Consider the following 21,367-nt stretch of genomic DNA (forward strand, 5'->3'; position numbering starts at 1 on the left):
GTGTATTAAATACAGGTATGGACAGTATCCTTATAGGAATGGGTTGGAATTGCCTAGCAGCAACTGCCATCAAAACCCAGAGTAAACCAGCGTTCGTAACTGAGAATTCTCCCTCATAAAACTAAGCACTGGTTCAAATGTACAAAGGATACACTCAAAAACTTCTATTTTACATTTGGGGTATTTCTGCCCAGGTACTACGTTGGTGTATGTGTGTGTGTGTGTGTGTGTGTGTGTGTGTATGAACTAGCATAACTACACCGAGGCAACAACAAGGCGGCAATCTAGGCGCCACTCTGCGGCGGGGGGTGAGCCTGAACTTTTATTACGAAAAATAAGTAGGTACTTATGACCTGCGTTTTCTTCCCCAGTACCGACTAAGCGCTAGTTGTTACCTGTATAACTAAGCCTCATTACTGCTCTCCGCCATTGATTGTTATTCCTTCCTACCTTCTCTTTCTGCACCGCAGCCTTTCTCCCTTTGAGCTTGCTTTCCTTGTATTCTATTCCTGCCCCATTGTCCCGAGACATTTATATCAAGGTTCGCACCCCAATCTTCTCTCCACAACCCAGTTTTTTCCCTCTTCAGAACTCTCTCTCTCAGTTACCAGTATCGGTAAGTCATCATCTCCCCACCTCTGTACCCCTCATAAAAGATTGAGCTTGGTTTGAATTCTAACCCTCGATGAAAACAAGCTGACTTGTCTCGCGAAGGCGACAATTTATTCGGGTTTTAATAGTCTGCATAGGACTTCGAATATCTCAAAAATGTCCACTCCCACTCTTATCTTCACAAGCTCCGACGGCGTCGACATCACTGTCGGTAGGTGCATTCATCACGATATATAGCCCTTTACCGAGACGAGATATATGACTTCTCTTTTCAATCCCGGAATAGCAGGCTCGATACTGATCTGTTGTCCTGTCATTAGACCGTGATGTCGCCGAACGCTCGCTGCTCATCAAGAACATGCTCGAAGACTTGGGTGAAACTGGAGAGCCCATCCCCATTCCCAACGTGAGTCATCTTGGCCCGGCTACCAGACTTAACTTTCAGTAATTTTAATGCGATGGGACCTGACTTATTGGCTGTAGGTCAACGAAGCCGTTTTGAAGAAGGTCATTGAATGGTGCACCCATCATAAGAACGACCCTCCCAGCACCGGCGATGACGATGACTCCCGCCGTAAGACTACGGATATTGATGAGTGGGATCAGAAGTTCATGCAAGTTGACCAGGAAATGCTTTTCGAAATTATTCTGGTACGTGTTATCTTAGTTTAACTTGTCTTGACAGAGGTTCTGAAACTAAATCCCAATGAAATAGGCCGCCAACTACCTTGACATCAAGGGACTACTTGATGTCGGCTGCAAGACCGTTGCAAATATGATCAAGGGCAAGTCGCCTGAGGAGATTCGAAAGACTTTCAATATCCAGAACGATTTCACACCCGAGGAGGAAGACCAGATTCGTCGCGAAAATGAATGGGCTGAGGAGTAAGTGCCCGAAGATTCCCAGGTTTTACCTATACATAACCTGCCTTCCTTTGGAATATTCCCTGAATGCTAACTGCTCTCTGCTATAGTCGCTAAATACGCTGCTGGCCGATGTTGGCCTTGCGTTGCTCTTGGAATCCTACCCCAAGTTTCATGATCTGTTCCAGGAGGCTAGCAGCTCTCCATAATCTTTCTGCTTGAATTTCATCTGGTCCATTGGTCTTTTCTTCTACTCTACGGCGTTAGGAATTTTATATCACCATCGCTTTTCTTTTCAATTAGCTGGTTTTGTACTCTTGAAGGCTGGGGTTAACCGTAGGCAGTTTGACAACCGGATTATGAGGGAGCTGTTCTATCGAAAAGAATATCATTATTTGGCATACAGGTATGCGATCGGGGCTCTCGATAAGTTGACTATCTACGTAACACCAATTACCTCGATTTGCATAGACTAGAGACCTACATAGCAAGAGCATATGACGCAATAGATAAGGGCAAACTTGACAACACGCTGCCTTAAGAGGCATATGCCACTGCAGGTGTAAAGCAACGAGACAAAATACATCCGATTACACTACTATAAGCATGAGATACGTTGCAGTGGCTTCTGGTGTCTTGAAACGTTCACTCAACCCTGTCACTCTCCAAACTGATTGCACAGTCCAGCTCGCAAGTACTAAGACATACTTTTGCGGACGTATTAAAATAGAGGTGTGAAGGTAGGTAGCGTAGTCCATTGATACCTGCGATTCGCGAACATGCTCCCTTCAATTGTCTTCATGTTTTAAGGAGTGATTTGTGAGATGTCCCTGAAAATTCTTCGTTCACTGCTCATTATCCATCATAATTTTTATTTTGTCTCAGCTCGTGTACATAATTTGCAAGTACGTTCTATCACAGAACCCGACACCGCTTCCGATTCGATCATTGTCCGTATGTCATCCTGAAAGCCTCGAGAGTTATCAAGATGAGATATGTTTGCCGGAATTCCGAACATAGATCAAAGTTTGGCGAAAAGAAAATGTTGAAGCGGGCCGGATCCAGGACGCAGATTTATCATCGCGAGCAACGTTTTCGGTATCACAGATGAACGAAACAATCGGGGATAGACATCTCGGTCGAAGGAGAGGTTCCAAATTTACAGACCAAGACGAGTCTTGCGCCAGTGCCTCCGCTTGGCGTTGTATCTAGGAATTGCCTTGTCAGCATTACATGTCCTTCCGATGTGTCGAACTCAACCACCGAGTAAATATCATCCTTCCCCTCTCCTAAATGACAAAGAAAGTGATGGGGTTCCGACGAAGCAGTGTGAGCATGTCAACTCCATACACGTTTCAAAACCAGTTGCTATTCTGTTCCAGCTGATCGAGGGTCCTGAAAGGAATAGATGTAATTACCTGATGGTGTTACCGGTCCTGAGACGAATCCACTGGGGGATAGGACGGTTCTGTCTCTGAGCTTTGGCAAGCTTCTGCTTGGTGCGGAAACTCTTGTGGCTCTAATCGAAGAAATTGAGCGTTAGCAGCAGTCACATAAGCCTCTCATCCATATCGGCCAAATGATGTGGAAATATATCACCCGAGTACAGGCTCCAGGTTTGGCTCAGGGGGTGCTAACCGGCATCTTGAAGGCTTGTCGCGACGGCGAGCTAAGTGTATGGACTGGCGAGAATGAGGTTGTCGACCGTCTTCAAGCGCCTCTGGTAGTAGTGGTTTTTTTGTGCGGGCAGGGCTTAGCGTTTCGCTTCGGGAAGGTCATGTGATTTATGCCTGAGGCAAGTATACTCCAAATAACTGAAGAACTCGGACCAACTGGTGAACCTCTGGAGTATGGACATGGCAGTTGTTCAACGCTTTGGTCTGATCTATAATAGGGTATATTTCAATAATCACCAGATGACCGATTCATAACTTGGAATTTATCTAGATTACTGTGCAACATACAGCGTATGCTTGAATGGGATGACATGACGGATAATCAATCAACTATACCAAGTCCCTGATGCTCAATCTTCTAAGATCTACCACTTATGTGTGTTGTAATTATAAGATGAAGCACAATTCTCTTAACCTATCACATTGTGCGGACGATATCACAGTTTACCATTTGCTTCTCTCTCCTCTTCTGTTCTCCTCTCCCTTTGAAGAAGATTGGCTGAGGTTTATTCTTTCTTCTGTTCTTTAGTTTATTGGTGCATGTATGAGAATGAGCGACTGACGATTGATTAGATACACTTTACCATGCTGGAGCCTTTCTCTTTTGTTTCTTTCTTTAGTTCGAGAAAAAGAACAAAAGAGGTGTATTACCTATGCATCTATCTTGAGCGCTTTGTTTAAATTAATATCCAATTACCCAAGGAAGAGTGATATACTACAGTGCAGAACGGCCAGCCGCAAATTTATTGAGTCAAAACATCTAACCTTAGCAGGCGTTATTTCAACCTTACATGCGACCGGCGGACAGATTCACTCAGATCGACGATCGCTCAAAAAGAGAAAAAAAAAAATTGTAGGTACAGAGTACATCTTGATAGTGGGAGTCCCCATTCAGCATACTGTACTCCGTACTAAGTACTAGTCGACCTCAAGAGGCGAACCAATGACATGTAAAAATTTGATTCCTGATGTCGGGAATTGGAGACCCCGAATGTCCGACAACCATGGGGTCCATTAACGCCGCTGCGAAGTCGACTAGTAACCTGACTGTCACTCCCAGGCACAGAAACACCCCGAACCCCGCCGTAAGATTGTCGAAAAGAATTTTTGGATGATTGGCTTGTTCGTATAGCGTTGCCCAAAGTTGCCTAGTAAACCCCTCGGGAGGCTCTAAAAGCAGTATAGTAGAAGCTAGACTCAAGAGAGAGGGTTAGGCACTCCGACTCCGTCGGTAAGTTGCTCTGTATGAATCATTGTCAAGAAGCGGGCCATAGTTTACGACTCCTTCTAGCATAATTGAAGCTTGGCCATTGGCACTAACCTTAGGCATACATCGCAACGTCGTTAGCTTCATAATCTGGATCCATGGCAATTACTCATGATTCGTATTTTTAGCTTTTCGTACTGGTCCAGAGATTTTTGAGGTGGAATTACGTACTCCGTAGTGTAGTCTCGGAGGACGCTGAGTTGAGTCAGGCAGATGCCTATAACAGGTTTTAACGAAACCTACCATTTTATGTGTGTATCAATGTGATTGATTTGTTCATCGGGCCCGTGGACCCATGGAATCCGGGACACCGAGGAGATTTGACCTACCTGACCTAATACGTACTTCGAAGCTATCGCAGAGAGTAGGTACGTAGTACTCTCTGGCTCCGTGTGCCGCCTACCATAAACCCTCTAGAATCAAAGCAATACTTATGCAAACTTTGACAGAGGGCTATCCTATACGGTAATTTTGTGCTAGAAGACGGAGTAGATCATGATAGTAATATTTTAGTGTGACATATGACCAGCTGAGTAGATTATTATCACAGTGATTGCTAATATCGGGAGCTTTTCCTTTTCCTTTTTCCTTTCCTTTTTTTTCACGACGGAGTACTGTTCTCCCAATCTTCATGATGTGGCTAATTGTGGTTAATTTAAGTCTGCATAAAACGCTCGGGATGTCGGGACTCCGATAAGAGATCAAGATTAAATAAATACCACCAAAAAGGTATGTACCAGTCTTACCCTCACGGGCAACCAAATCCGTGGAGGTCTCTGAATATCCCCCTTTCTCCCTTTGACACTCTATTGACTCTTCCCCTTTCCCTCCTTTATTCTGATCCTTATATAGTTTATTCAAAAGTAGCCTCTAATAACTCAAAGATTCGTTTTTCCCCTTCACTGTACCCTTGGGATAACAGTTTATCTCCCCCCTTCCTTGTTCACACGCATAAGGCATCGCGCGTCCAACGTTCCAGCTAGTTTTGGTGGAAACACTCGCAGCTCTTCAATTGACGATCCATCATTTGTACAGCTCATAACAGGCGAATTAATCCGAACTGGTCTTCATCCGTCTTCATGGAGTAAGGTGATTATTAGGACCCTTGAGCGATTATACACAGACTGAGAACTCAGTCTCGCTTCTTCAAGCAAAATGAAACCAATAGAGAAAGCTGGTGGTTCTTCCCCAGCTACTGCTCTTGAAAGTGAGAAGTCTGTTAGCAACTCTACTTCCGACTCAACGATAGCTCCGCCAACGGGCAAGCAGCAGGGTTCCCGTCCTCCATCCTCCCATAAGAGTGATAGAGACCATGACAATGATGATGATGCTCTTTATTCTCATCTACCAGAACATGAGAAGCAGATTCTGAAGAAACAGATTGACGCGGACGAAGTGAAAGTGTCGTTCTTTGCTCTTTTCCGCTATGCATCTAGAATGGATGTACTCGTCATGTTCATAAGCGCGATTTGTGCCATTGCTGCCGGTGCAGCACTACCGCTGTTTACTGTTTGTCTTAACTAGGACCTTGCACTAAAACTATACACTGACCACTCGTTAGATCCTTTTTGGTTCTTTGGCCTCAGCTATGTCAAACAGGGTGGCAGATCTTATTTCATATGATGAATTCTATCACCAATTGACAAAGAATGTCTTGTACTTCGTATATCTCGGTATCGCTGAATTTGTCACGGTATATATCAGCACTGTTGGATTCATTTATACTGGGGAGCATATCAGCCAGAAGATCCGCGAGCATTATCTTGAGTCCATCCTGCGGCAAAACATGGCTTATTTTGATAAACTGGGTGCTGGTGAAGTGACCACACGCATCACCGCCGACACAAACCTTATCCAGGACGGTATCTCCGAGAAAGTTGGACTTACACTTACGGCCATCTCCACATTTGTCACCGCCTTTATTGTCGCATATGTCAAGTATTGGAAACTGGCGCTGATTTGCAGCTCGACGATTGTCGCCCTTGTGTTGGTCATGGGGGGTGGATCTCGCTTTATTGTGAAGTACAGCAAGAAATCTCTGGACAGTTATGGTGCTGGTGGCACTGTTGCGGAGGAGGTGATCAGCTCCATTCGGAATGCCACTGCATTCGGCACCCAGGATAAGCTTGCCAAGCAATACGAGGCTCATCTGGCAGAAGCAGAAAAGTGGGGGGTCAAGAACCAACTCATACTTGGCTTCATGATTGGCGGAATGTTTGGTATCATGTTCTCCAACTATGGCCTTGGCTTTTGGATGGGCTCCCGGTTCCTCGTTAATGGAGAGGTTGATGTTGGTCAGGTCCTCACTGTATTAATGGCAATTTTGATAGGCTCCTTCAGTCTGGGAAATGTCAGTCCGAACGCTCAAGCATTTACGAATGCTGTGGCAGCAGCTGCCAAGATCTATACTACAATTGATCGTCCTTCACCATTGGATCCATACTCGGATGAAGGAGAGACACCCGATCACGTTGCAGGCAACATTGAGTTCCGCGACGTCAAACACATCTACCCTTCGCGACCTGAAGTGACAATCATGGACGGTGTTTCCTTAACAATGCCTGCCGGTAAAACTACAGCCTTAGTAGGCCCTTCAGGCTCTGGAAAGAGTACTGTTGTTGGGTTGGTCGAGCGTTTTTACTTTCCTGTTGGTGGTCAAGTATTTCTAGATGGCTATGATCTACAGAGCCTTAACCTTCGTTGGCTGCGTCAGCAAATCTCGTTGGTTAGCCAGGAGCCTATCCTTTTTGGCACTACGATCTACAAGAATATCCAGTATGGACTTATTGGCACGAAATATGAGAACGAGTCAGATGAAAAGATCCGTGAACTGATCGAGAACGCGGCGAGAATGGCCAACGCCCATGACTTCATCAGTGCTTTGCCAGAAGGGTACGAGACCAATGTCGGCCAGCGCGGATTCTTGCTATCTGGTGGTCAAAAGCAGCGGATCGCCATTGCCCGTGCCATCGTCAGTGACCCAAAGATTCTTTTGCTTGACGAAGCCACATCTGCATTGGATACCAAATCAGAAGGTGTTGTTCAAGCTGCTCTTGATAAAGCTGCAGAGGGTCGAACCACTATTGTTATTGCTCATCGCCTATCGACTATAAAAACTGCCCACAATATTGTTGTCTTGGTCGATGGGAGAATTGTAGAGCAGGGCACACATGATGAACTGGTCGATCGCAAGGGTACCTACAATAACCTTGTAGAGGCTCAGCGCATCAAGGAAGAGAAGGACGCAGAAGCTCTAGATGATGAGGTTGAAGATGACGACGAGTTACCCAAAGAGGAAATGTCTCGTATTAAGACTGCTGACAGTGGTTCGGCTTCGGTTGTGGACGTTGGAGACGAAAAGGTTTACTCTGGAATCGGACGTTCTGCCACCCACAAGTCGATATCAAGCGCTGTTCTCTCCAAGAAGAGCCCGGAACAAACCCACAAATACTCGCTGTGGTCACTGATTAAATTCATTGCTTCTTTCAACCGCCCTGAACTAAACTATATGCTGATTGGTTTGGCTTTTTCGATACTTGCAGGGGGTGGTCAACCCACCCAGGCAGTCCTTTACGCCAAAGCGATCAGCTCACTCTCTTTGGGTGCAGCAGGCCCGAGCACGTATGGCAAGCTCCGTCATGATGCGAACTTCTGGTCTCTGATGTTTTTTGTTGTTGGAATTGCTCAATTCATCAATCTTTCTATTAACGGTGCCGCATTCGCTGTCAGTTCCGAGAGACTTATTCGCCGTGCGCGAAGCCAGGCCTTTAGAACGATTCTTCGTCAAGACATCACCTTCTTTGATAGAGAGGAAAACAGCACTGGCGCCCTAACTTCTTTCTTATCAACTGAAACAAAACATTTGTCGGGTGTCAGCGGTGTAACTTTGGGCACAATTTTAATGACTAGCACAACTCTTGGGGCAGCAATTGTGATCTCCCTCGCAATCGGGTGGAAATTAGCCTTGGTCTGTATTTCTGTTGTCCCAGTACTTCTGGCATGTGGATTTTACCGTTTCTACATGCTTGCTCAGTTCCAGCACCGTTCCAAAATTGCCTATGAAGGGTCTGCGAGCTACGCTTGTGAAGCAACATCAGCTATCCGCACTGTAGCCTCGCTAACCCGAGAACGGGATGTGTGGACAGTATATCACACCCAGCTGGAAGCTCAGGGGAAGAAAAGTCTAATCTCTGTTTTGAAGTCTTCAATCCTTTATGCCTGCTCACAGGCCCTAGTTTTCTTCTGTGTTGCGCTCGGCTTTTGGTATGGTGGCACTCTCCTCGGTAAACATGAATACTCGGTTTTCCGCTTCTTCGTCTGCTTCTCTGAAATCCTCTTCGGTGCACAGTCTGCGGGGACTGTATTCTCATTTTCCCCAGATATGGGCAAGGCGAAGAATGCCGCAGCTGAATTCAAAAGGCTGTTCGACAGGAAACCGGCTATTGATACATGGTCGGAAGATGGTGAGAAACTAGAGTCCATGGAAGGTTCAATTGAATTCTGTGACGTGCATTTCAGGTACCCGACTCGTCCTGAACAACCAGTTCTCCGGGGTTTGAATTTGACCGTAAAACCCGGCCAATATGTTGCTCTCGTTGGTCCCAGTGGATGTGGAAAGAGTACTACCATTGCGCTGCTTGAGCGTTTCTATGATGCATTGTCCGGATCTGTTCTTGTGGATGGCCGGGACGTTACCCAACTCAATGTTAATTCATACCGAAGCTTTTTGTCGCTGGTTAGTCAGGAGCCGACCTTGTATCAAGGCACTATCAAAGAGAATATCTTGCTAGGCGTTGATCAAGACCATATTCCGGAAGAGGCAGTGGTTAAGGCATGCAAGGATGCCAATATCTATGATTTCATTATGTCTCTTCCGTAAGTGCCATTTCAAACCTCCCAGTCGAGGTTTACCCCCTTCTAGGCAACTCTCGTACGGTTTTACTGACGATATATCTACAGGGAGGGAATCAACACCGTGGTTGGCAATAAAGGAGGCATGTTATCTGGTGGGCAAAAGCAACGAGTTGCTATTGCCCGCGCTCTTCTCCGTGACCCCAAAGTCCTCCTTCTAGATGAAGCTACCTCGGCTCTCGACTCTGAATCCGAAAAGGTTGTACAGGCAGCGCTGGATGCCGCCGCTAAGGGTCGAACTACAATTGCAGTTGCTCACCGACTGAGTACCATCCAGAAGGCCGACGTTATCTACGTGTTTGACCAGGGCAAGATTGTCGAAAGCGGAACACACCAAGAACTGGTCCGTAACAAAGGCCGTTACTATGAACTAGTCAACCTACAAAGTTTGGGCAAGGATCACTAATTCTTAATATTTTATACATACTTTCTAAAATACCCTATCATGATCTCGAATGCTCCTATACACCGACACGGAATCGTGTTGACATGATGTGTTTATGATATCCTGTGCCTGAAGTTCATATACACTTCTCATCTTCTATTTTCTCCCCTCTCGCATTTATCATATGTATGACGCATAGACTATTGGTGAGGGTGTGTTGGCGTCTCAAAATAGGAAAGGAATAAAACACGGAACAAAAAGAAAAAGAAAAAAGGATTCTGCTACATTGATCATTCAAGACAAGAAATATTTCATACACGTAATAGAAACATAGCCTAAGGACAAGAAGAGAGAAGATAGGGATCTCGAGTAGAGGGGTAATAATTTGTTAAACACAGGCGGTCTTTTTCTTTTTCTTTCTTTTTTTGTGCGTACTATAAGGACTCTGAGATTAAAAGCGTTCAACAAAATGAATGCCATAGCATCCAGACAATACAAGATTTGTAAAAACTCACAGTTCACACAGTATTCAATCCCGATCACTGACCCCATATTCTCTCTGCACTTCAATCTGGCGCACTCCACGCGCATCAGCAATAAGGCCTGTCAGGCCTTGCCCAATATCTTTAATTTTATTATATTCATGGAGAAGATGAATATGTCGCTGGACAGTCACACAAGGGGCGTTCCTATATTTACTCTACTGTTACGCATCATCCTTGTAAGATTTGTGCCGACGCCATGGTGTCCATACTTTAATCTAGCCTTTATTTCGGCCAGTTGAGCTTCCATACGTGCCACTTCAGCCTCCAAGCCGGCGACGGAGGTATAAAGGGACGCCTGAGAATCCGTCAGTTTTTACTGTTGACTTTTCGACTAACTTTCACTTCCAGAAAAGAAAGGTTAAAGCAAATTAAAAGGCCACATACTAAACGCTTTTCCCTGTATGTCTGTTGCTCATAGGTAAAAGGTAGTTTGTTACCGTTTTCGGTTGCGACTATTTTATCCCCGGACGTCATGATATTTAATTAGCCTGGTCCACTGGTAAACCACCGAAGGTCACTAACCAGGAGAATATTATGGTTGTAGTATGTATGATATGGATATCAGGCACACACCAGAGACTTTCTGCTAACCAAACTGAGGTTAGTGCGGGAACTAAGAAGTGGAGCCTGGCCCCGCCAATCCGGGACGGCCGATTTGCGTCTTTCCCCGACTATCCGCCTCTTATCCTTTGCCCAAATCGACCTCCATCTAAAGTTCCTTCCCTCCCCTACCTTCTCCCTCTCATTTCAGTTACTTCGCAGCATCGTGAAGATGATGCTGAGTAAACTAGACCCGCGGGGGTTACTCGCTGTGCTACTTCTGGTCTCACCCGCACTGGCCCATGGTGGCCATGAAAATGTTCCCGAGGAGCCGTTAACTCGGGGGACCCCATTGTACGTGACTTAGACGATAGACCGACCAATCCTATCGGACCAGACTGACGGAGGTGACAGGACTCAACTTTATGGGTGCACATGATTCTGATGGGATTTGCCTTTGGCATCATATTTCCACTGGGAATGGTTCTAGGGGTATGTCTTACTTTTTTCTCCGGTCGGTGCAACAACTCATCTAACCTTATATGTGTATGTTTGCAGATTGTACGTTCACGATGGCATGTTCCTCTCCAAATAGTTGGCACGATAATCGCAATCGTAGCCTATTTCCTGGGGCATGCCCATAAAGGCCGCCAATTCTCAAAGAACATTCACGCATCTTTCGCAAACATCTTGATGCTTATGATGGTAGTACAAGTTGTAATTGGTTTTTACCTTAAGCTACACCTTTCCAAAGGTATCCATGGACGCATTCGCCGGGTTATGGTTGTTATACACGGCATCATTGGCAAGGCGATGCCAGTTGTTAGTTGGGTTCAGATGTTGTTTGGCGGCATAACTGCAATGGGCTTTTGCCACGATGATCATCTGGGACAATGTTTAGCCCACTTTATCATGGGCAGCGCCTTCATTGCCTACGGAATCATGCTCACCATCCTTCTTCTTGTCGGCCAGTTTTGGCTACGTCGCTCTGGCCGAAGCCAGGAATTCTTCGACTCGTTGATTATTGCCGCCTGGGGATGTGTCAATACTTTCACAGAGCATCGATGGGGAAGTGACTGGAGCCATAACGATCTGCAACACACTACTATGGGAATTGTCTGGTGGTGTGCTGGCCTTTTGGGCATGTGGCTGAGTCGTAAACGCAACGGTCGACCAAAGCGGAATTTGATCCCAGCTATTGTCATTCTTCTAACTGGCTATGCCATGTCTGCCCATCCGCAGTTCTTGGAAATTAGCACAATGATTCACACTATCTTTGGCTATACACTGATGGCGGCCGGTCTAACAAGAATCATTGAGATTTCCTTTGTCTTGAAGGATCGGGGCACTTTGAGTTTGGATGGCTCGGAACCCAACAGCTTCCAGTACCTGCCCCCATTCGTAAGTATTCTGGTTTTATTGTGGCGCAAATTGCCCGAAAGAGGATCTGTTTTGGCTAACTCTATGTAGCTCTTGTATGCTTCGGGCTTTCTCTTCATGGGCGCCACAGAGGAGCAGATGCAGCTCTTGCATGACGCAGGAATCACGCATGTATCATACGTTTTGATCTTGTACAGCATCGCCTTCATTCTCTTCCTATGTATGTTGAGCATTTCTAGACATTCTCTGCCGTTTTACTCATCCTAACATGATATCTAGTTGTCAACATTCTCCTCCACATATATGCCGTACATGCATGGCCCGACTCTGCGAAGACCTCGCCTGCTCGCTCCTCTAGCGAGGAAGAGATCACTCCAGACGCGACTCAAGTAAACGGCGGCTTTCTCAACGGCCATGTTCGCTCAAATTCCGAAGTACAGCACATTCATGATGCAGAGGCCTACGAGCTAGAAGGCCTGATATCTGATGAGGAAGATGACAGTAAAGCAGCTGGCGACAGCCATACCATGGGTTCCAAAAGGGTCACTGATGAGGAGAGTTCTCCTTTAGTCGGAAAAGAGACCACGAGAGGTTGATAGTATGAGCCTCCCCGAGAAGTGGCCTTTTGTGTATTAAGTCCGTCTGATTCACATTCTTTCCAATTTTCTTCCAGAATCAAGTTGTATATATAAAAGAAGATCATAATACGTTCATTTGGTCTATCATACAAATCGTAATCATGGCCTAAACGGCGAGGAATCTTAATGGCAGACAAAACAAAACATGGGGATCTTATAGAATACAAGATGTTAGTCATCATTAACGTCTAATGTTTCTCCTCTCCTCCTATTCAGATGTTTGCTCCTGAGGGAGGAATCATTTGTTGTTGCATTGTAAGATTGCCGTTCAAAGGGATCGGATTCGCGGCAGGAGGAATGGCGGGCATGACATTCTCGACTTCTGGAGGAAAGAATGGGTGCAGGGGGTAGATAGGAGCGAGAGATTTTTCGCCGTCAAAGAGCAAGAGGTTCTGTATAGGTTGCTCTCTGACGCTCAATACATTAATCACGTCCTGGGCTAACCTACCACCGACAACGGCGGCAACGGGGCTTAGTTCACTTCCGAGATTCTGCAAAAAGGTGCGCAAGAACTCCGAGTCGAGGGTGCTGATATCCAATTTCAATTCTTGATGGCCGTCACGGGCGAGTTTAGTGAAGAGCTCTAGGTCTTGACGAGAGAAAGTTGGCATACAACCTCCGGATAGCTTTTGGAACTCCCACAGCGCTCGGAGACAAGTGAGGAGTGGCGTGACCTGTCGCCGTTTCCGTGGCAGACGAGTGAAGTCTTCCGGGAGGGGAGATGTGTTTGCCAAAATCAGAGGCGAGTATGTCTCTCGCTTGGTAACCATCTCGATAACTTTATCGTTTTCCTTCTTCGTCGTAATACCAACTATGCTTCGCGTTGGAGTCTCTTGGGTAGCTGAAGGGACATTTGACTTGGATCGTTCGATAACAAAATCGTGTGAAATTAGATCTGCGAATACGAACCCGTAGAACCCGTGCAACCCTGCTGCGTAGAATGGACGGTTTGCGATGCGGCATGCGGCATTTATGGTAGTGTACATTGCGAAGTCCAGCTCTGTTGCAATGACGACATCGAATTGTGCAAAGAAGTCGGGTTGCTTCGTCTGTATGTCATCTGTATCGATACAAAGCTGAACTCTTGGGTTCATTGCATGAATTGACGGGGCTGCCGCTTGCGCGCGCTTAATTCACGGTTAGCATGTCCCCTTTTCCTTGTTCTCCAGCAAAGCGCAGCCTACATTCTGCCCTATATGTTCTTCCATGACAAAAAATTGGGCGCTCAAATCTTCCTCCTTGGCGGTCTCATGGTCAACAATTGTCAGTGTGCCGATACCAGCGAGAACGAGGTTCTTAGCAACTTCATTCGCCAATGCCTTAAAGGTAATTAGAAGTATATTCGCTGATCGCAACCTAAGGGAGATGTAAGTATCCTGCTAGGCGCACAATGCCCATCATCGAAGGCTGCCAGCTTACTTTTCCTGGGCTTTCACGCCCCAAAGACGGATCTGACGATCATACAAGGCGATCTCATCTGTTCAAGTAAGAGCATTACATCAGTTTCGATCTATGTTCCGTATACTGAAGCCTTTACGGGTGTATAGAGGTATGTTCACCTGCACTGATAGACTGAGCTGTATTGCCCTGTGACTTCATGTTGTTGGGCGGATAGTATCCAAACGGAATCACACGGTGCGGTTCACCTTCCAATTAGTGGCAATCCAGACGGTGTTGCTTTGCGCCAAGTCGCAGATATGGGCTAGAGCGCTTTGGAGTTGGCGAGGGCTCAATAAATTTGAGAGTCAAAAGAGTGCTCGCGGTCTGCGGGGAATGGCGGGCAACTATCAAAGAGCGGGTGAGCAAGAAATTGGAAGGGGGAAATATCATCAGATGATGGCTAAGGCAACTTGAATTTTTGAGTTTAAGAAGTGCCAGGGTACGTTCACTGAAGTCTCAGTCGAGCTGAGAAGAGCAAAGGAAAGAAGTGAATGAAAGCAGCGTCAGAGTAAATGAATGAATGATAGACGGATATACCCCAGCATCACGTGTGACGCTACGGCGATAACCCGCACTTATCACCTGAAACTTGGCCATCATTATCATTTTCGCCGACTACTGCAGAGCTGGCCTTTCTTTTGTCTGTGGTCATTTTAGGTGGTCTATCTGTACTCTCTGTGGGTTACCTATCATTCCCCTTACCTCCTCCTCTATTGGTTCATCATAATCCATCCACCTCGCCCCGATATAGTTCTTCTTCCCCTCATACCTCTAGTCGTTAAACTAACCGCGGATCGTCTTCACATACAGGATGGTACGTCAAACGCCCGGCTGTTATTATCTTATCCCGTCACCAATCAGAGTTCCTTTCATACAAGAATACTGTCTACCTCATATTCAGCGTATGCTGACCATCTTGGCTATACTTGTAGTCGGGGAATTACAATTATCCTGCCGCCTCTCTTCGTGTACCTCGTGGAAGCCGTACCGGTGATAGACCGAACCGTCCTACCGGAAACAGTTTGCAGCATTTGCGAGACCTGTTGCATTCAGAACATAACCATAACACTGCCCGCGCCTTGGAGACTCTGAACGAAGAGATAGAAGGGTATCGCTCCGGCCGTGTGCGGGACCGGCCAAGCTTCGAAGAGACCGGAGCTACAGTTGATAGACAGATACAGCAACATATCCCACGCCCAGGCATGCAGGGATTGCACGCTATAAATGTCGCTGCGATAGACACCGATTCTAGTACTAGTACTGTCGATTCTTCTATGTCCTCTAGCGCATACTCTAGTCGTCCTAGGGGAAGTGATAGGGCAAGTCGAGAAGGAAGAAATCGAGGCCCCACTTCCAACCAGCTCAGAGACGAACCCGCAACCCTTATCGAAGCAGCTACCGACATGTCTCAGGAAGCGGGTGGGGACCGGTGGAGGGTCAAACGTAGAAAACTCGAATCAGATGACAACAGAGAGGGTTTGCAGAGCTTCCGGTACGGTCAGTATGGCCAGGTTGTGTCCGGAGCTCTCAAGATGGAATTGGCTAGTTGTGATGGAGGCACTTACGAAACCGACGGTGAAAGCACATGGCCGGAGAACGTCCTTCGCAACGACTCTTCTGTTTACTGTACAAAATCAGACCGGTGTAATCTGATCTTGAAGCATCGTGGAGAGACCCCGTTCTGCTTAAAAAAGATTGTGATTAAGGCTCCCAAATCTGGCTACGATGCTCCGTATGTTACATCTGAGCAGCTTGGCTAATCACCGTTTGTTAATAACCATTCACCAGGATACAAGAAGGCATGGTTTTCGTATCCATGACTTCAGACGAACTTCTGACCCGTACAGCCCAGTACCAAATCCAGTATACATCCCCTCGACGAAGCCGACGAAATTGTCGGACTGGAATGCAGCCTTCCCAGGAATATCTGAATGCGTACCGGCATCCTTTACGATCTCTGGCTGGTCGGGACTCTTATTCAGAGTCAGATACCGATATCAGTGACCCCACAGGGCTAAATGCTGGCACCATTCCTGACCCGATGTCGGGGTTTCGGATTGTAACAGACTATGATGAACGTTCTGAAGACGGCCATGACGGTGATCAGAGATATGTGAACGACCTACCACCTCTTGCGGATGTTGAGAGACTACAGATGGACCAGATGGAGGACGATTTTCTTTGTTCGGACAGCGATGATAGCGATAGCGATGAAGATACATCCGAGTTAGATACGTACAACCGTCGACGCCGTGAGCTACTCAGGCGCGTGGCATCCACGCGCCGCAGATACGTCATGGAAAGAAATGGGCAGCCAAGACGACGTCCGGTCCCCAGTATTATTCAACCTATACCATCCCCCTCGGGTCCGCACGCCGGATCCGATGCTCAGAACCTTGATCTAGAATTGCTAAAACCTCACGCTCGTTTCTTCATTGAACGAACCAAAAGCATGGTCAGCATTACATTCGATCCACCTCCGTATGGCTCCTGTCCTTTCCAACACAGTTGAACCTCTAGGATTAGAGCTAACTAATATCCATAGTTCCGGGCGATACATTCTGATCAAGCTATGGAGCCCCCACAATGGAGGCAACATTGATATACAGAGCATCATAGCACATGGCTACGCTGGGCCAAGATTCTTCCCTGCCGGAGGTTTCAGATAGATGAGCCTCACGGGCTCTTATCTATGACGGAACGCTAAGCTACCGAAGTATTATGTACGCGGATTTGAAATTTGAATAGCGGAGTCTTATGAAAGAGATGCCCTAACTTTCCAGGTCACGGCCACTTTCACCTTCTATTATATTCCCCGCCAGCCACCACCATGGCTATATTCAGTTCATTCGTACATGTAGATTAATCATGCAGCATGTAATTGGGCATATTCTCTCTCATCAAATCATGTTCTACGAAGCTTATGGCGGCTTAGATGTTATAAATCAACATGTACTTGTGAGTTCCTCCCACACGCAGTTGGAATGAAACATGTTGCTTTGCAATCAACGATCATGCGATGAATTACTGAAAGTAAATTCGGGAGGTTAACAGTCGAGGACATGTATCATCAACATGCACGAAGAAAATTGAACTGAAGGTTTCCAACCTAGTCAATCAGAACTCCGATAAAGACGCCTAGAGTTTATTACGAACCGAAGGCAAGCCAGCCGCCAGCTACCCGAGGAGACCAACAACAGCAAAGAGGGATAGTGTTAATGGGAACGAGCAATTTTCATTTAGGTGAATAGGTAGAAGAGCGGCGGCCAAAGGTATGCAAGAATGAAGCAAACCCCCAAATAAAAAGTAATTAATAAGGGCCGCCCTGTCTCCTAACCGGCCGTGGTCAAGTGTTCATGTGACCGCAGTTGCTTGACAAAGACATGAAACAAATGAAATACAATATGCCTAACAGGAATAGGGTAGTCCAGTGCAATTAAAAAAGTGTATAGAAAAAAGAGGCGTCGTGGATTGAACCATGACAGTGAGAAGTTCTGTAGATCATCTGCAAACAGGTTGACCGGAATCTATGTACAGAAGGTCGGTCTCTGACAGGGAAACTAAAAGCTCAAAGAAAGCAATAAGCAATTCAGAGCGGGATCAACCACGCTATTAAATTTGTATGATTTTCAACCTGAAAAGACCGCAGCGCGGCAGGTTGATTTATCTCGATCGATGCTCATTTCTCGTCTCTCGTGCGAAGATCGTCGAACGCCGAAACTTCCTTGTACATGAACGTAAATAATCACCAACCAAAAACAAGACTCCTGAAAAGAGAATCAAAACTCCACCCATAAACAAATGAAAACTTGGTTGTTTCTTATTTTTCCAAAACATTGGTGAAATCAAATAAATATGTATAGTCGGCTTATATGACGACAACATCGCCTTCAGCATCTGCTGGATCAGAGGCCATCATATCGCCGTATTTTCCCACGGTCATTAGCATTGAATCGTCCTCAAGATCAATCGCGCTATCATCATTGTTTGAGGCATGGAAGCTGGCAATATTTTCGGAAATGTCCGCCGGCTTTTCATTAGGAGCATTGTTCGATTGTGGTTCTGCGTCCATCGGTGGATGTTCCAAAGAGGATTGAGACGGGTGAATACTCTCTGCCGGGGCAGGGGCCTCTAGTCCAGACCTTGAATCAACAGTGTTTTGTGTGTTAGGAGCCGTAAAGGGACCATTCTTAATAGAGTCTGGATAGCTAGGCTGCTTCATGGAAATGTTATTTGGCGCCTGTTGATCCACTCTCGAACTCACGCATTGCAATGTACTCGGAGTACAGCGCATAAAACCACCCTTTTCCGCTTGCCAAAGCATCATTTCATGAAAGAATACTTTAGTCATCCACCAGGCACTAAAGCTCTGAGCCCCCCCTAATGTTAATCGGCGAAGGATGCAATCCCACAACGCATCAACTTTCTCTATGATACATTTCGTACGGTGATTTGGAAACGCGGATGGTAAATTGAGAATGAATGATATCCATTTATCCGGGAAGTTATAGTCATCACCCGTTGACGACTGCACAGGATACCTATGTGCCTGAATGCTTCCTTCCGAATCAGGCTTTGTGTAGAACGGATGGGCAGCGGCAGGGTTCAGATCGGTAATAGGAGTGAGAAGAGCTCGAACATCATGCTTGAGAATTTGCTCGGTAGCTTGTTCCGCGCAGCTTGGGATATTCGCTTTAGAAATCATTTCCTTTGGGTCTACCAGCGTTTTGAAGTCGAACCACATTTGATTTCTGTTATCAGGGTGACACAGCCACGCTGCAGCTGCATTGGCGGATTGATTGACATCGAGCATATGCCGAAGAAGGTTACAGAATATATGCGCCGGTATTAATCTTGCTAGGGAGACGTGTATCGGTTGCGCTTTGAACGTATCTGCGATATGGGCGGTAAGTCTTTGAGAGATGGAGCTAAAGGTGTCTAGGACGAGCTTCGGAACGACTTGAGTTGTAAGCGGTGCCACAAATGCAATCATTTTCTGGTACATGAGCCAATCACATTCCTTAATCCACGGGGCGAGGTTAGGGTGTGTTAGAAGCTTCTGTACCGGTACGGTTAGGGTTCCGTGGAAGGCAGAGAAGTAATGGCGTAGATTTCGCTCTTTGCAGTATCGAAAGCTGTCTATGACAGAAATGCAATGTGACCGATAAAGGGCGGCTAGAGCAGCGGCAACCTTCGAATCAGTATTAACGGGGACATAGTCATTAATGTCAGGAAGTTGCAGAGTGTCGTTATCAATGAATGAGTCTTCGGTAGTTGGCAGTTGAAGCATCTGGTGAATCATTTTTCCGGAATGGCTTGCTACATTTTCAAGGGTAGTGGTGGAATCGCCACTAGACCGAGACGAAGTATAACAACCGCAATCTGAGCTCGAGAGACTCCCCGAGGATCTGGCGGTGAATGAAGTGGTAGGGGAAGGGAACACTGCAGTGTCTGCAGGAGGCTGCGGTGCGATACTAACACTAGTCCTGATGAGTTTCGAATCCATTGACGTGCTTCTTCCCTGACGAACTCACCTCTTCTGCATGGCTTCTCCCACTTTATGCTCTATAGGTGCAGCTGAGCCGGTTGTGTTGGCTGGAATCTGAGGGTTCAAGGGGGGAGGCTTCTGTTGTTTCTCCTCAATGACAGTCAGATCGACGTAGTGGTATTTGGACTCTCCCCGGACTCCGAGCCGCCTAGTCTGTACGTTGGGAAATATGATTCGCACGAGCTTCCCAAAAGAAGCTGGATTCAAAACGGAGACACGCTCGGTTCCACACTTCTCTGCATAGCAGCAATAAACACGATCGCGCCGAACAGACCCGCTGCTTTTTCTGCAATTCTCCTTCAACCTAGGAGCGCGTAAGGAACAAATCGCAACCGGTACATCATTGGGTAATTCCGTTGCTCACCATATCATAGCAAAGACTTGCTTCACCTTTTCAGCCTTACCGCCGGCTCCTTCATGTTTAAGGACTTCCGCTGCCATTTGCTTCAAGGAATATCCTTCGTACTGTCGCAGCAGTTTTCGCAGTTCATTGTCATTCGCAAGAGAAGAGTTTGAACCCTTTTTCTTTTTCGCGCCAGCCTCGGAATTCTCATTCTCGTCTAGAACATGTTCTGGGACGTGATTCTCGATCCCGCTGTCATATATCGCTTGGTACTGCGGCATTGGCACGGAAGACAATCCAGGAAGACCGGAGGATATTGAATGGTGGGAGAGGTGATGGCCATGCATCGCATGGCTTGGGAAGTCTTCAGCCCTTGGCAGGACGGGGTGGTGAGCATCATGCATAGTCGGGTCCAGCGAAGAACCGCTCACGGGATGCGAAAGTTGCTGGCCAAATCGCATAATTATCTCCTCAGGATTTCCTCCGAAGACATTATGGCTGGCGTTGGCTTGAGCCGGGAGGAATTGCGGAAATCCATCAGTAATCTGCTGGTCCTGGGTTTGTTGGGTGGTGTTTGAATGGATGCTGGCAGTAGAGCCTCTAGACCTTGGGCGGCGACCATTTCTTGACACTACAGTTTCTGAGCGCGATCTCATGAGATCTGCTGTCCCAGGGCGGCTATGTGGCGCTACTATCTGCGTTGTTTGAGATGCAGCACTTGAGGCCTGTGAGGCGGCTCGGCCTGTTGACTCTGTTAGTTAGCTTAACACCGGCGGATATTTTACAAGTACAGCAGTGGGGAGATATGTTAAGACCAATGACAGAAGGTAGGAGGCTCTGCAGGAAGTGGATGCAGCGTCTTACCCATCTCAGGAGGCATCTTTTCTTTTCGGATCTGCTCCAGCACACCACGATGTTTGGTTCCCTCGCTGTTGGGTGGGAGACGGTGGGTAACCACGGGCAATAGCGTCTGTTTTGATCCCTTCCAGCCACCGTCAACCACACGTTTTCACGCCGCAGGAAACTCGCGAAATTAGAGCCCAATCAAAGTCCAATCGTAAGTCGGGTCTTTAGGGCATCAATAGGGTCGGTCTAGCAGCAGACTCGCTATGGAAAGCTCATAGCAGCCGCGTTTCAAGGTCGAAGAATTGTGAGCTGGAAGGAGGATAAACAGAGATCGGCGTTCCTCAAGCAACGACTGCTTTTGCTTGTTTGCGG

The 21,367-nt window shown here is 46.7% G+C and overlaps 6 protein-coding genes across 6 annotated transcripts; 4 read left to right on the forward strand and 2 right to left on the reverse strand.

Moving 5' to 3' along the window:
• Positions 1-750: 750 nt before the first annotated feature.
• skpA (SCF ubiquitin ligase subunit skpA) lies at positions 751-1,501 on the forward strand (the record flags this gene model as incomplete). Its single annotated transcript, XM_022538316.1, has 4 exons — positions 751-823; positions 933-1,018; positions 1,096-1,263; positions 1,328-1,501. Coding segments are annotated over 4 exons (501 nt in total), but the record flags the coding sequence as incomplete, so codon positions are not given.
• A 4,073-nt stretch (positions 1,502-5,574) lies between these two features.
• Positions 5,575-9,736, forward strand: mdr1 (ABC multidrug transporter Mdr1; the record flags this gene model as incomplete). The annotated part of the gene is made up of 3 exons (XM_022538317.1): positions 5,575-5,928; positions 5,981-9,294; positions 9,379-9,736. 3 exons carry the CDS (start codon positions 5,575-5,577, stop codon positions 9,734-9,736), a joined length of 4,026 nt encoding a protein of 1,341 aa, XP_022383740.1.
• Positions 9,737-10,794: 1,058 nt separating this feature from the next.
• Positions 10,795-12,776, forward strand: ABOM_011190 (Ytp1 family protein; the record flags this gene model as incomplete). Its single annotated transcript, XM_022538318.1, has 6 exons — positions 10,795-10,807; positions 10,866-11,158; positions 11,215-11,292; positions 11,359-12,201; positions 12,271-12,400; positions 12,460-12,776. The coding sequence occupies 6 exons, from the start codon at positions 10,795-10,797 to the stop codon at positions 12,774-12,776; spliced, it is 1,674 nt and encodes a 557-aa protein (XP_022383726.1).
• Positions 12,777-13,030: 254 nt separating this feature from the next.
• Positions 13,031-14,417, reverse strand: ABOM_011191 (E1 ubiquitin-activating protein AOS1; the record flags this gene model as incomplete). Its single annotated transcript, XM_022538319.1, has 4 exons — positions 13,031-13,945; positions 14,003-14,174; positions 14,238-14,295; positions 14,378-14,417. The coding sequence occupies 4 exons, from the start codon at positions 14,415-14,417 to the stop codon at positions 13,031-13,033; spliced, it is 1,185 nt and encodes a 394-aa protein (XP_022383736.1).
• A 652-nt stretch (positions 14,418-15,069) lies between these two features.
• Positions 15,070-16,927, forward strand: ABOM_011192 (uncharacterized protein; the record flags this gene model as incomplete). The annotated part of the gene is made up of 4 exons (XM_022538320.1): positions 15,070-15,072; positions 15,191-15,990; positions 16,047-16,739; positions 16,804-16,927. The coding sequence occupies 4 exons, from the start codon at positions 15,070-15,072 to the stop codon at positions 16,925-16,927; spliced, it is 1,620 nt and encodes a 539-aa protein (XP_022383725.1).
• A 1,199-nt stretch (positions 16,928-18,126) lies between these two features.
• Positions 18,127-21,029, reverse strand: ABOM_011193 (RFX family transcription factor; the record flags this gene model as incomplete). Its single annotated transcript, XM_022538321.1, has 4 exons — positions 18,127-19,738; positions 19,793-20,110; positions 20,171-20,891; positions 21,014-21,029. The coding sequence occupies 4 exons, from the start codon at positions 21,027-21,029 to the stop codon at positions 18,127-18,129; spliced, it is 2,667 nt and encodes an 888-aa protein (XP_022383724.1).
• Positions 21,030-21,367: the final 338 nt, after the last annotated feature.

Source organism: Aspergillus bombycis (assembly GCF_001792695.1).
Source record: "Aspergillus bombycis strain NRRL26010 chromosome Unknown contig00164, whole genome shotgun sequence".
Taxonomy (NCBI): domain Eukaryota; kingdom Fungi; phylum Ascomycota; class Eurotiomycetes; order Eurotiales; family Aspergillaceae; genus Aspergillus; species Aspergillus bombycis.